General features: G+C 38.4%; 2 protein-coding genes across 7 annotated transcripts in view; one reads left to right on the forward strand and one right to left on the reverse strand.

The window, feature by feature from the left end:
• CD14 (CD14 molecule) overlaps positions 1 to 14,408 on the reverse strand; it is a 247,120-nt gene that overhangs the window by 28,719 nt on the left and 203,993 nt on the right. The window lies entirely within an intron of this gene.
• The window catches only part of ANKHD1 (ankyrin repeat and KH domain containing 1), a 132,875-nt gene that overhangs the window by 21,697 nt on the left and 96,770 nt on the right, over positions 1 to 14,408 (forward strand). For all 6 annotated transcript variants that reach the window (XM_060179419.1, XM_060179428.1, XM_060179434.1 and 3 more), the window contains exons 7-9: positions 3,952 to 4,189; positions 4,438 to 4,629; positions 10,618 to 10,727. In XM_060179419.1, coding sequence (XP_060035402.1) covers positions 3,952 to 4,189; positions 4,438 to 4,629; positions 10,618 to 10,727 — 540 coding nt within the window. The remainder of the gene's footprint in view (positions 1 to 3,951; positions 4,190 to 4,437; positions 4,630 to 10,617; positions 10,728 to 14,408) is intronic.

Below are 14,408 nucleotides of genomic sequence, written 5' to 3' on the forward strand. Positions count from 1 at the left end.
TGTGCTGTTGGGACTTATACGTGTGCCCCAAGCAAGACGTTGCATATGCCCCATTCAGTGAGCTATCTTCTAGTCCTAGTTTGAATTCTTAATCTGATTCTATTTTAATATAACCAGTGTCAGTGATTGAACTCAGGGCCTCGCAGGCATGAAGCATGCATTCTTAAATGAGTCACTTACCTAGCTCTATTTTTATTTTGTGTGTGTGAAGCAGAGAATGTAAAGGACATTATTCCTGGAGTTCCACTTGTTTTATCTTTGTTGCTCTCATGTCGTGACAGTGATTGAACCCATAACTTAAACAAGGCATGTGCTTTATCCACTTAATCCCCCCTGCACTCATTGCAAATTAACATAATTAGTACTTGAGAATAGATGCAATCCTAAAGTAACAATTGAATTAAGCATTGGTATTGATTGAAGTCTAATTTTTAAAAATTAATTAATTTATTTAATATTTATTTTATTTATTTATTCCCTTTGTTTCCCTTGTTGTTTTATTGTTGTAGTTATTATTGTTGTTGTCATTGTTGGATAGGACAGAGAGAAATGGAGAGAGGAGGGAAAGACAGAGAGGAGGAGAGAAAGATAGACACCTGCAGACCTGCTTCACCGCCTGTGAAGCGACTCCCCTGCAGGTGGGGAGCCGGGGCTCGAACCGGGATCCTTCTGCCCGTCCTTGTGCTTTGCGCCACCTGCGCTTAACCCGCTGTGCTACAGCCCGACTCCCCGATTAAAGTCTAATTTTGAGGATAGACATTTCTAAATTTTTATAGATTTGTATTAACATAAGGCAAATAGACACTCAAAATACACTGACTTGGGACTGATTGACACGCCTGGTTAAGAATACATGTTAACATTAATAAAAATCTGGTTCAAGCCCTCATTTCCCTCATATGTAATGGGAAGGCTTCAGAAGTGGTGAAGCAGTGCTGTAGGGGGGGTCTCTTTCCTTCTATTTCTCCCTTCCTTCTATCCCTCTCTGTCCCATCAAATACATAAAGGAGGTAAAAAGAAAAATTGACCACAAGGAATAGTGTATTGATTTGTCAGGCAGGCACTGAGCCACAGCTATAATTCTTATAGTTTAAAAAGAAAGAAATACACCCTGGAAAAAAAATACTGAATAACCTAAAATTAAACTTTTCACCAAGTGGTTTGTATCAGAGAGAATAATCAGCCTTAGTGGTGTCAGCATTACATTTAACTGGAAACTAACTAGTTTCTGTATTATCCCTTCATAATTATTTATGTAAGTTATAGAATGGATGTGCTAATCCCACCTAAGTTTATGTCTTCCATTATTAACTGAATGGTTTTGTTATTAAAATAAAAATTCTTAAAATACTTACATTATTATTATTTTTTTAATTTATGAAAAGGAAACATTGACAAAACTATAGGAAAAGAGGGGTACAACTCCACACAATCCCACCACCAGAACTCCGTACTCCATCCCCTTCGCTGATAGCTTTCCTATTCTTTAACCCTCTGAGAGTTTGAACTCAAGGTCATTGTGGGATGCAGGAGGTGGAAGGTCTGGCTCATGTAATTGCTTCCCTGGTGAACATGGGTGTTGAATGGTCATTCAAAAATGACAATTAAAACAAAATTTATATTTACAACTGTAAGAACATTTGCCTCACTGTAACAAGTTGGGAAGAAAAATACAGAGTAATATCAATTTATAGGTGCGTCATAATAACAATCTCACATGTTAATAACTTCACAGAATGTGTTCATTTTTTTAATATTTATTCCCCTTTGTTGTCCTTGTTTTATTGTTGCAGTAATTATTGTTGTCGTTGTTGTTGGATATGACAGAGAGAAATGGAGAGAGGGGGAAGAGAAAGATAGACACCTGCAGATCTCCTTCACCGCCTGTGAAGCAACTCCCCTGCAGGTGGGGAGCCGGGGGCTTGAACCGGAAGGATACCGGTCCTTGCGCTTTGCTCCACCTACACTTAACCCGCTGCACTACCTCCCAACTCCCAGAATGTGTTTATTTTTTTATTTTTGTGTGTCTGTTTTTTTTTTAATATTTATTTTATTTATTTATTCCCTTTTGTTGCCCTTGTTGTTTTATTGTTGTAGTTAATATTGTTGTTGTCATTGTTGGATAGGACAGAGAAAAATGGAGAGAGGAGGGGAAGACAGAGAGGAGGAGAGAAAGATAGACACCTGCAGACCTGCTTCACTGCCTGTGAAGCGACTCCCCTGCAGGTGGGGAGCCAGGGTTCGAACCGGGATCCTTATGCCGGTCCTTGTGCTTTGCGCCACCTGCGCTTAACCCACTGCGCTACAGCCCGACTCCCTATTTTTTTATTTTTATTTTATTCCCTTTTGATGCCCTTGTTGTTTTACTGTTGTAGTTATTATTATTGTTATTATTGATGTCATTGTTAGATAGGAAAGAGAGAAATGGAGAGAGGAGGGGAAGACAGAGGAGGGGAGAGAAAGCGAGACACCCGGAGACCTGCTTCGCAGCTTGTGAAGTGACTCCCCTGCAGGTGGGGAGCCAGGGCTCGAACTGGCTTCTGTCCTTGGGCTTTGCGCCACGTGCGGGTCACGTGCGCTTAACCCGCTGCGCTACCACCCGACTCTGAAGAATGTGTTTATTTTTAAAAATATTTAACTGTTAATGAAAGAAAGATACAAAGACTATAGAGTACTGCTCAGCTTTGTCATATGGTGGTGCTGGGGATTGAACCTGGACCCCAGAGCCTCAGGCATGAAAGTCTTTTCGCATAGCCATTATGCTATCTCCCCAACCATATTGGATTGTTTTTGCCAAGCCTTTCTAGAATAGGTCTAACACAGTTTCTGTGTTGAACTTAAAACTCAAGTTTTGAAGATTCAATTACTATGTGATCCAGCACTCATATAAGCATCACTTAGTTTGAGGTGCTGCTGAATGTGGACCTAATACTTTTGAACTTGAAAGAATGTGGGAATTAAAATTTATTCAGAATTGTAACTTTAAAAAAATTTTTATTTATAAAAAGGAAACACTGAGAAAAACCATAGGGTAAGAGGGGTACAACTCCACTCAGTTCCTACTCCTACTACCAGAACTCTGTATCCTATCCCATCCCCTGATAGCTTTCCTATTCTTTATCCCTCTGGGTGTATGGACCCAGGGTCATTATGGGTTGCAGAAGGTGGAAGATCTGGCTTCTATAATTGCTTCCCCGCTGAATATGGGCTTTGGCAGGTCCATACTCCCAGCCTGTCTCTCTCTTTCCCTAGTGGGGCAGGGCTCTAAAGAAGCGGAACTCTAGGACACATTGGTGGGGTTGTCTGCCCAGGGAAGCCCAGTTGGCATTATGCTAGTATCTAGAACCTGGTGGCTGAAAAAAGAATTAACATATAGAGCCAAACAAATTGTTGACTATTCATGAACCTAAAGGCGGAAATAGTTCAGATGAATTGTTGGGGGTCCCCATTTTGTAGATAGTTATTAGTCCTATTTTAGTTATATTCCAAAGAGCCCATGAATATACTAGTTCTCTCTCTCCCCCAAGCCTGACATCTGGTATGCAGGTGGATCCAACTTATTGTCTGGGGAGATGATTTCATGGCTGGAAAAAGGACCAGAAAACTGGGTCAGGGAAGATAGTAGTTCCCTAATATGGGAAAGGGATATAAATATTGTTGACTGTAAACCCCATTGATTTGATGTGATCTGGGGCCCATATTCAGCTTAGGAGCCTATGTGACTTCTGCATCCCTGTAGATCTGAGCTCACACAGAATTGTAACTTTTATAAGTTTTATTTTTTTGAAAAAATTGAGCTTATTCAGAATGAAGCTAAATGTTTTGATAAGATAAGTGATTTTAATAAAATTTTGATAAGATTGCTTAGATGGCATAATATATATCTAAGTTGTATCTGCTTTTCTCCCCCCCCCCCCCCGATTTTCTCATTTTACTTTTGAAAATCTATAGGATGGACATGTAGAGGTAGCACGTTTGCTTTTGGATAGCGGTGCTCAAGTGAACATGCCGGCAGATTCATTTGAGTCTCCATTAACACTCGCTGCCTGTGGAGGACACGTAGAATTGGCAGCTCTACTTATTGAAAGGGGAGCAAATCTTGAAGAAGTGAATGATGAAGGATATACTCCCTTGATGGAAGCTGCTAGAGAAGGACATGAAGAGATGGTGGCACTGCTCTTAGCACAAGGTAGTTTTACTTTTTTATTAAAAAAAAAAAATCAATTTCCTTTGGATGTTTTATCTCAACATCAGTGAGTTTCCCACAATTAATTTTTTTTGCCACTGGGAGCAGTGAAATCATAGTGCAGGCACTGAGCTTCAGCAATAACCTTGGAGTCAAAATAAACAAACAAAACAAACCCCTTTTAACCTGTTACTTATGTCTTTATCTGTTTTCATTTATTCATTTATTTTTGCCTTGTGTTTTTATGGCAGGAGCAAATATAAATGCTCAGACAGAAGAAACCCAAGAAACAGCTCTTACATTGGCTTGCTGTGGAGGATTTTCTGAAGTTGCTGACTTCTTGATTAAAGCAGGAGCTGATATAGAGCTTGGCTGCTCTACACCTCTGATGGAGGCTTCTCAGGAGGGACACCTAGAGTTGGTTAAATATTTGCTGACTGCTGGTATGTGGCTTTAAACATGTCTTTTACAAAAAGTCTTTTATATATTTTTATAATTTTTGAAAAATTAATGTTTTATATGCTATTTGAAAGATAGCTCCACAACTTAACAGTTCTTAAATCTTATGTTTCTAAACTGTGACATTTTTTAAACATAGTTTCATGTTGCTAATTTATGTCTGCTTCATAATCATAAGGTCTCTCATTGATCTATTGTGTTCATCAAATGTTTGTAGCATCTGGAGGAAAGTCTATTCTGTTTTTAAGTGATAATGGGGATGATATTATAGATATTGTAATTTGATATCTTTAAGCTTGTTCATTTCTTTAAATATCTAGTCTTTCCTAAATATATAAAAAAAAGCATTTTATTTTTTAAAATAATTTTTACTGGGGGGGGGCATTAATGGTTTACAGTGAGTCATTGACACATGGGTACAATTTTTATCTCCCTTTGAACATTCTCTGCAGAATACTTAACCTAGGTCCTTTTACTGTATCCTGAACCAGGATCCCAAGGTTTATTATTAATTAATTAATTAGAGGGACAGGAAGAGAGAAAGAATCAGACATCACTATGATACATGTCCTTTTGGAGATTGAACTCAAGACCTCATTCTTAAAAGTCCAAGGCTGTATCTACTGTGCTACTACCTCCTGAACCAGGATCCCAAGCTTCTCTTCTGACCCTCCCTCCTCCTCCTTCCCCAGAGTCATTAGCTGCAATATGCATAATTAAAAATAAGCAAACAAATAAAAACAAAATGTAGGAACTTTAGATTTAGGCTGGAATTGCTTAGTTTAGCTTAACAATAATTGTTAAGCAGTAGTAAGTATATTTACATACACTACTTACATTTTTTAAGGCTACTTGTATATAGATTCTAGAAATACATATTCCTTATAATTAAGTACCTGTAAGGGTGAGAAATAACCATGTATGTGACTCAAGTTTGAGTCCTTACACCACATAGATAACACTATAGCACCAGGTACAGCTCTAATAGTATAATCTCTCTCTCTCTTTTTCTGTCTGAATGAAGTAACATTGGTTCTGCCCCTAGTTCAACATACACATGCACAAAAGTATCTGTATGAATATACCAGAGTAACCTGGGATATTTGTAGTAGGTAGAGTGCCAGAGTTATTTGCAATCATAATGTCTGAATTTGATTCCTGGTATCATATGTGCCAGGAAAAGGCTCTATTTCATATATTTTTTTAATATTTATTTATTTTCCCTTTTGTTGCCCTTGTTTTCATTGTTGTTGTAGTTATTATTGTTATTTATTGATGTCGTTCTTGGATAGGACAGAGAGAAATGGAGAGAGGAGGGGAAGACAGATGGGGAGAGAAAGACAGACAACTGCAGACCTGCTTCACCACCTGTGAAGCAACTCCCCTGCAGGTGGGAAGCCAGGGCTCAAACGGGGATCCTTACACCGGTCCTTGTGCTTTGCGCCACATATGCTTAACCCGACTCCCCTCTAGTTCATTTTATTAGTAAACATATAATTTGTTTTTAAAAGAACATATAGGAAAATAATTGAGTTACATAATTTTAAAGCTTTAGTAATATCTGATTATTATCTAAAACTTGAAATGTAAAGAAAAATATTTATAGATATTTTCAGATTTACAGCCTTTTACTGTTGATGTTAGTTTGAATATAATAGTTTAGCCTCAACTTTTTCCTTGAATTAGTACTAGAATGGATTTTAAAAAATGAGTCTATTAGATAGAGACAGAAATTGAGAGGGAAAAGGAGGGAAATGGAGAGACACCTGCAGCCTTACCTCACCACTCGTGAAACTTTCCACTGCAGATGGAAACTGGGGCTTGCACCTGCATTCTTGAGCACTATAATGTATACACTTAATGTGTGCCATCACCTGGCTCCAGTGCTAAATGAAAAATTTAGTAGTTCTTTGAATACTTTGTACAGTTAACATTTTTCTTATGGCATTTTCAAGTATATGGAAATATTGTACAAGAATTCTAAGAATCCATCACTGAGCTTTAATAAATTTTGTGTTACGGTCAGTATAAGTACATCTGTCCTTCCTCTATTATCTCCCACCCCATTTATTTTTATTTAAAATAAGTATTAGTGCCCAGAAAATAACATAGTGGCTAAAGCATTGGATTTAAAAACATGAAGGCCCCAAGTTAGATCCCTAGCATCACTGTGCCAAAGTTAATGCTGTTTCTCTCACTCCTCTTGCTCTCTTGTGTTAATAAATAAATCTTTACTAAAAATAGTAATTAAGTTTTAAATTAAACTTGTGAGTTGATAACAAGTTTCATAAATGTTTTTATTATTATTTTTATAAATGACCAGTACTTTTTTCAGCATCCTAAAAAAAATAACCACTGTGTGCTGGGATGATAACTACTCTGGTAGAACACACATTTTACCATGCAGTAGCCCCCAGCCATCACATGGAAGCACCACACAAATGGGAAGCAAAAGAAAGTCTGCTAGGATTGATGGAATGTGCATGTGCAAAGTTCAGGCAACACACATGGGAAAAAATAAGGCAAACACCTACAACCATTTTTTTCTATGTAAAATTAAAAATAATGATTCTTCTCACCAAAATGCTGGTGGACTAGCAGTTTCACACCATCCAGTTGGGATCCTATCCCAGTGGTTAACCACCCTACTGAGGCCATAACTCAGTTGTCCACCAAGCTTACCCAACTATTGCTGCTCCCACTCTTTCTTGCTCAGCTTCTGCTACGGTTGCCCACTGTCCTCCAGCTGCATCTTTTGCAGCCACCCAGCTGATACAGCTCATCCACTGCAGCCACTGCCTTAGTGATTCGCTACTTCTGCTGCTGCCTGCCAGGCTCTGCCTTGCTCTGTTACTGCTTTGTGTACACCACAATACAGTAGCTGGGTTTTGGGGTTTTTTTTGGGGGGGGGATGGGGTGTGGTGGGGGGTGGATGGATTGGTGGGTAACAGAAGAAAAGGGAAGCAAAATGTATTAGCATGGCAATTGCAGACAGCTAAAAATAATCATTGTGGAATTCACACCCATAGCACCTGGACCCTGGGGGTGGAGCCACGGACAAATAGCCAATTTTTTGCTTAGGCTATTAGAGTCATTCACTGTTTTGTGATACACCTGCAACCTCAAACTTTTGACTTGGTATAACCTCTGACAATATAACTTTGTCCAGACACTTTTTTTTTTTTTTTTTAAACCAGAGCACTGCTTAGCTCTGGCTTATGGTGGTGTGGGGGATTGAACCTGGGACTTTGGAGCCTCAGGCATGAGAGTCTCTTGCATAACCATTATGCTATTTCCCCCACACACACCCTCGTCCAGACATTTGTGATTGCCTTGTGATTGCAGTACTTAACTGCCCAAACCTGCTCAAACAGAGATTTCATGCCATTGCCTTCTCAGAAATCGCACATAGTAGAAAGACAGAGGAAAGCACCTGCAGTGATGCATAAAGACAGCATGCAGCTTGAAGAAAAAGTTTGTCAGTTTTTGCATTTTATACCCTGTATTTTTAATTCAAGCACAATAATTGTTTTGAGTTAGCAGGTTCACTAAGTTATAAAATTGATTTAAACTAATCTTTTTAAATTTTTTGTTAGTGATTTAATAATGATTAACAATATTGTAAGATAACAGGGGTACAATTGTATACAGTTCCCACCACTAGAGTTCCCCTCCATTGGAAACTTCCTTGTTCTTTTTGTTTGTTTGTTTTTGTCCTATTCTTTTTTTGTTGTTTTTTTTGTTTGCTTCCAGGGTTATGGTACCTGCACTATGTATCCACTGCTCCTGGATGCCATTTTTCCCATTTTTGTTGCCCTTGTCATTATTATTATTGTTGTCATTGCTGTTGTTCTTGTTGGATAAGTCAGAGAGAAATCGAGAGAGATGGGGAGACAGGGAGGGGGAGAGGAAGACAGACACCTACAGACCTGCTTCACCGCCTGTGAAGAGACCCCCCTGCGGGTGGGGAGCCAGAGGCTTGAACTGGGATTCTTATGCAGATCCTTGCGCTTTGCACCACGTGTGCTTAACCCACTGGACTACTGCCTGACTCTGTTTATTAATGAGAAAGATAGGAGGAGAAATAGAAAGATTCAGACATGGTACGTGTGCTGCTGGGGAGTGACGAACTCAGGACCTCATGCTTGAGAGTCCAGTGCTTTATCTACTGCGCCACCTCTCAGACCAAAACTTTCCTATTTTTTTATCCCTCTGGAACTGTGGACCAAAATTCTTTTTGAGGTGCAGAAAGTGAAATGTCTGCCTTCTGTAATTGCTTCTCCTCTGGACATGGACTTTGGCAGGTCAATCCATATCCACAGCCTATTTTTTTAAATTTATTTATTTACAAAATGGAAACACTGACAAGACTATAGGATAAGAGGGGTACAGTTCCTACCACCAGAACTCCATTTTCCATCCCCTCAACCTGATAGCTTTCATATTTATCCCTCTGGGAGTATGGACCCAGGGTCATTATGGGGTGCAGAAGGTGGAATTGCTTCCCCACTGAACATGAGCATTGGCAGGTCAATCCATACTCCCAAACTACCTCTCTTTCCCTAGTGGGGCAGGGCTCTTAGGAAGCAGAGCTCCAGGACACATTGGTGGGGTCATCTGCCCAGGGAAGTCTGATTGGCATCATGTTAGCATCTGGAACCTGGTGGCTGAAAAAGAGTTAACATATAAAGCCAAACAAATTGTTGACTAATTATGAACCTAAACGCTAGAACAGTGCAGATGAATATTTGGGGTCTCCATTTTGGAAATAGCTAGTAAGTCTATTTTAGGTATATTCAAAGGGCCCATGACTATTAGTTTGTTTTGTTTTATATTTATCCCCTTTTCGTTGCCCTTGTTGTTTTTATTGTTGTAGTTACTATTGTTGTTAATGATGTCGTTGTTATTGAATAGGACCGAGAAATGGAGAGAGAAGGGGAAGACAGAGAGGGGTAGAGACACCTGCAGACCTGCTTCACTGCTTGTGAAGCAACTTTTTTGCACGTTGGGAGCCGGGGACTTATACCGGGATACTCATGTGGGTCTTTGCGCTTTATGCCACCTGCGCTTAACCTACTGCACTACTGCCCAACTCCCAACTTTATTAGTTTTTGCCTGAGCCTGACATCTGATATGCAGGTGGACCCAGGTTATTATCTGGGAAGATGATGTCTTGGCTGGAAAAAGGGCTAGAAAGCTGCACCAGGGAAGAAAGTAGCTCCCAAATATGGGAAAAGTGTATAAATATTGTTGACTGTAAACCCCATTGATTTGATCTGATCTGGGGCCCATATTCAGCATAGGAGCCTATGTGACCTCTACATCCCTGTAGTTCCAAACTTGCATTCTGTGGTCATCAGTAGGAACATTCTGAGTCGCTCCATATTCAGGACCCATCTTTTCCAGGTGGCAGATAGAGTATGTTATTCAACCCCCCTTCGGAGGATGGAACATTCTCTACCATTGTTGATCTACATTGTGGCCAAGGTCCTATGGGGGCCCCCAAAGGGGTCCATTATGTTGTTCCTGATTGAAGTGACCAGTGATAATGGAAAGAGGGATCTCTTCGATGTCTAGGCTCATCGTGTTTGTGTGGGAATCCCAGGATTCCCCGACTAGGGCCCTAGCTGATGGGTCCACAGCCTATTTCGATCTTTCCCTACTGGGATAGGGGTTCTGGAGAGGTGAGACCTCAAGACACATTGGTGAGGTTGTCTGCCCAGGGGAGTCATATAAAATCTTAGTAGTCTTCAACTTGTTGGTGCTCAGCTCTTGTGTTTTGTTTGTTGATTTACCAGAGAGTACTGCTCAGCTCTGTTTTATTGTGGTTGAAAGAATTGAAACTGGGACTTTGGAGCCTCAGACGTGAGAGTCTCTTTGTATAACCCTTATGCTATCTACCCCAACTCAACTAATCTGATCTTTCCAACTCCGAGTAAATGTGTAATTTTGTTTGCTTATTTGTTTCCTAGGTGCTAATGTTCATGCTACAACAGCAACTGGAGACACAGCCTTAACATATGCTTGTGAAAATGGACATACAGATGTTGCAGATGTTTTACTTCAAGCTGGGGCTGATTTAGTAAGATATTTTAAATTTCAACTATTTTGCTGTGAATGTTAATACCCATTTGTTTTTACCATTTACAAACTACCAGGAAAGAAGTTTGCTTTGTATACTTTTTTAAAAGTTTATCAGTCTGTTCTAGCTGCTGCATATATTAAATATATTTGAAAGTAGCTAATATTTCTTCTCCTAGATGAAACCATTAATGTTTTTTTTCCTCTCAGCTAACCCAGTTTGACATTTATGCTTTTTTAAACTGCCCTTTATTAAATATGAAGTCAATGTTTATAAAGTAGAATAACCTATTAAGTCATTTTGGGTAATTCTTCCCCTTCTGATTAGAATATTAAAACCAAAGCTGCTCTCATCTTAACAAAAATATGTCATTTTGTTCTTTTTTCTGTCCTTTCAGTATTTTTTTTTCTTTTATTTTTTTTACCAGAGCACTGGTCACCTCTGGCTTATGGTGGTGTGGGGAACTGAACCTGGGACTTTGGAGCCTCAGGCATGAGATTCTCAGCATAACCATGCTATCTACCCCCGCCCCTTTCAGTATTTTCTATTTTGACTTTTCAAAATTTCAAATGAAATGGCAGTTTCACTTAAGTAGTAATCCTTGTGACAGTAGAGAAATGTAAATAATATGCCACTTAAAGGTTCTTGCTTTAATGCCTCTTGCTGAAATGTGTGTTTTATGAGGATATTTTATTATTTCTTTCTAGATTTTCTCCCAGAATACACTTATGTATATCTTTACTAGTTTCAGTTACTTAAAATATCTTTGCAAATATTGCCTTTTAAATTATTTCCAGTAACAGAATAATACTTGAGATCATTATTGGAAAAAAAATTCAGTTGTTTAAAATAAATATATATTGCCTTATGTTATTCAATTCTACTAATCTTATTTTAGTAGTATCTCAAGCACATATTGTCACTAGTCAAGATCTTTTTTTTATATGAGAATTTCTGAGCATTTTTTTTACCTTGAGAATTATGACAGTGAGATATAATAAATTGCATTCTTCTCCTTTCTTTCTATATCTTTTTCCTTCGAGCATTAGAATCATTTAAAAAGTTACTGGAGGACTGGCAAAATCTCTTACTTGCATAGTGTGCTGCTCTGTCATGTATACCACTCAAATTCTAGTCCCGCTTCCTTGGTATTGAAAGTAGCTTTTGTGCTGTAGTCCCTTTCGCTCTCTGCTTCTCTGTTTTCTCTGTCTCTAACAAAACAAATTCTTGGGGTATTTTATCACTTTAAATTTAAAAATTTAGGATAGAGCATCAAAGCTTAGATACGGTAATCCTTTGACTTCTTTTCTGAATAATCTCTTTCCATTTTCTTACAGCAAAGTCACTTTCTTAACATGTTAAGAGTTCTTATAAAATGTGTCAACAATTATACTGTAAACCATTAATACTCCCCTAATAAAATCATTTTCCTCAGAGTTCTTATAAAAAAAGAAAGTTCAGTAGGAGAAAGAAGCACCTAGTGGCGGTTTTTCTTGTCAGGCTCCTTAGACACGCACAATTTCACTGCTGCATTTTTATTCAGAGAGGCAGACAGGGGGGGAGAGAAAGAAACCTAAGCACCCTTCATTCCCTGATGCCATGGCAGTTTTTTTTTGTCTCCAGGGTTATTGTTGTGGCTCCGTGCCTGCACTATGAATCCACTGCTCCTGGGGGCTAATTTTTTCCCTTTTGTTGCCCTTGTAGTTTTTTTTTTTTTTTTATCGTTGTGCTTATTGTTGTTATTGATGTCCTTGTTATTGGATAGGACAGAGAGAAATGGAAAAAGGAGGGGAAGGCAGAGGGGGAGAGAAAGATAGACACCTGCAGACCTGCTTCACTGCATGACAATTCTTAAGTGGTGTCTTTAAAGTTTGGTGCTAGGCTTAGAGCATGACAGTGCACACACACCACCTGCTGGCTCTTTAGTCCTGTCTAGGTTGTTTGTTTGTTTATTTGTTTTTCCATGCTTTCCTGGGTAACATACTCTCAAGGCTTTGGGCATGCACAATACTAGTGAGCTACCTTCTTAGCCCAATGTTATTTCTGTATTTTTGTCACAGGGAGAAAAAGAAAATCGCTAAGCACTATCCCACTATCCTTGGAATGCCCTTATGGGGCTTTTATATAGAACCATGAAACAAACCTAGGGCAATCACACCTGTTTAAGTAATGCTTTTGTCTCTCTGAGTCTTCTCATATTCTTAAATATATATTGTGTAAAAAGATAATGTTGAAATATTCTAAATTTTTTATTTTATAACCACTACGTAGTTATGTCTACACATATATGTATAACTATAGTCATAATGTAGTATACGTCTTTTCATCTTTCCAATGTGTTCCATAGTAATCCTTTCCATGTAGCCACAAAGTCTTCAACTTTATGAGGCATAATCTACTACTTAATGGAATTTTGATTTACTTTTCATTTCACTCTTAAAAGTATTGTTAGATTTAATAACTAATAAGTTTGTATAATTTTTTCTCTTTGAGTTATTTTTCTAAAGATTTTATTAATGAGAAAGATAGGAGGAGAAAGAGAGAGAACCTGACATCACTCTGGGAAATGTGCTGCTGGGAATTGAATTCAGGACCTCATGCTTAAGAGTCCAATGCTTTATCTACTGTGCTACCACCCCAACCCTGAGTTATTTTTTATACTGATTTACGTTTTTAACATATTGTCTAATCCATCCTTTTGCTCTATACAGAGAGAGGTTTTACTTTTAATATTAGTTCATTAGTCATTTTTTAAAAAACAATACTTGTTGTCTATAGAAAATGTAGAAGGGCAGAGGTAGATAGCATAATGGTTAATCGAAGAGATTCTCATGCCTGAGGCTCCAAAGTCCCAAGTTCAATCCCCTGTACCACCGTAAGCCAGAGCTGAGCAGTGCTCTGGTAAAAAAAAAAAAGAAAAGAGAAAATGTAGAAAGTATGCAAACTATGGAAGAGTTGCTATTTAAAACCTAAAGTTGAGCTGGAGAGAGCTCACCAGGCATGTGCCTTGTCTTGTGTACAGTCAGCTTTGAGCATAGCACTATATTGATAGTACAGTGGCACTGGAGAAAGCTTTGGTGTTCTTTCTGAATGAATGAATGAATGAATGAATGATTGAATGAATGAAAAAGTAACCTCCAGTGGTGAATTGCACATATTTAAGGACTACTGAAAAATATATATGTATGTATATATAAATATATATACTAGAACAAAGAAAATTCTGTAACTAGACTTTATATTTTTAATCTTTACCAGAAGCTAGGAATAAATCAGATATATCCCTTACTCCTGAGAATAACTGATAATTTCTTTTTATTTATTTTAGGTAGTAGCAGAGAGAGAGAGAGAGAGAGAGAGAGAGACCGACCGAGACCACAGTACTGAGTCTTTCTTCAGTGTGCTAGGGGCCATGTTTGAAACTGGATTGCCCACATGATTAAACAGTGCACTGTCAGCTATTTCGCCCCCACTTTTTTTTTTTTAAATGAGAGATACAGAACCAGAACATCACTTGATAACATACAGTGCCAGGGATCAAATTTCGGACCTCATGTTTGCAAGTCCAGTGTTCTAGCCACTGTGGAACACCTTGTGCTAATTTTTAACTGGGATTAGTAAGGTACCTTATTTGTCCTTCATTCTTGCTACCATTTCATAGTATCTGTTTTGAATTATAGT

This window comes from Erinaceus europaeus, chromosome 2 (assembly GCF_950295315.1).
Source record: "Erinaceus europaeus chromosome 2, mEriEur2.1, whole genome shotgun sequence".
Lineage (NCBI taxonomy): Eukaryota > Metazoa > Chordata > Mammalia > Eulipotyphla > Erinaceidae > Erinaceus > Erinaceus europaeus.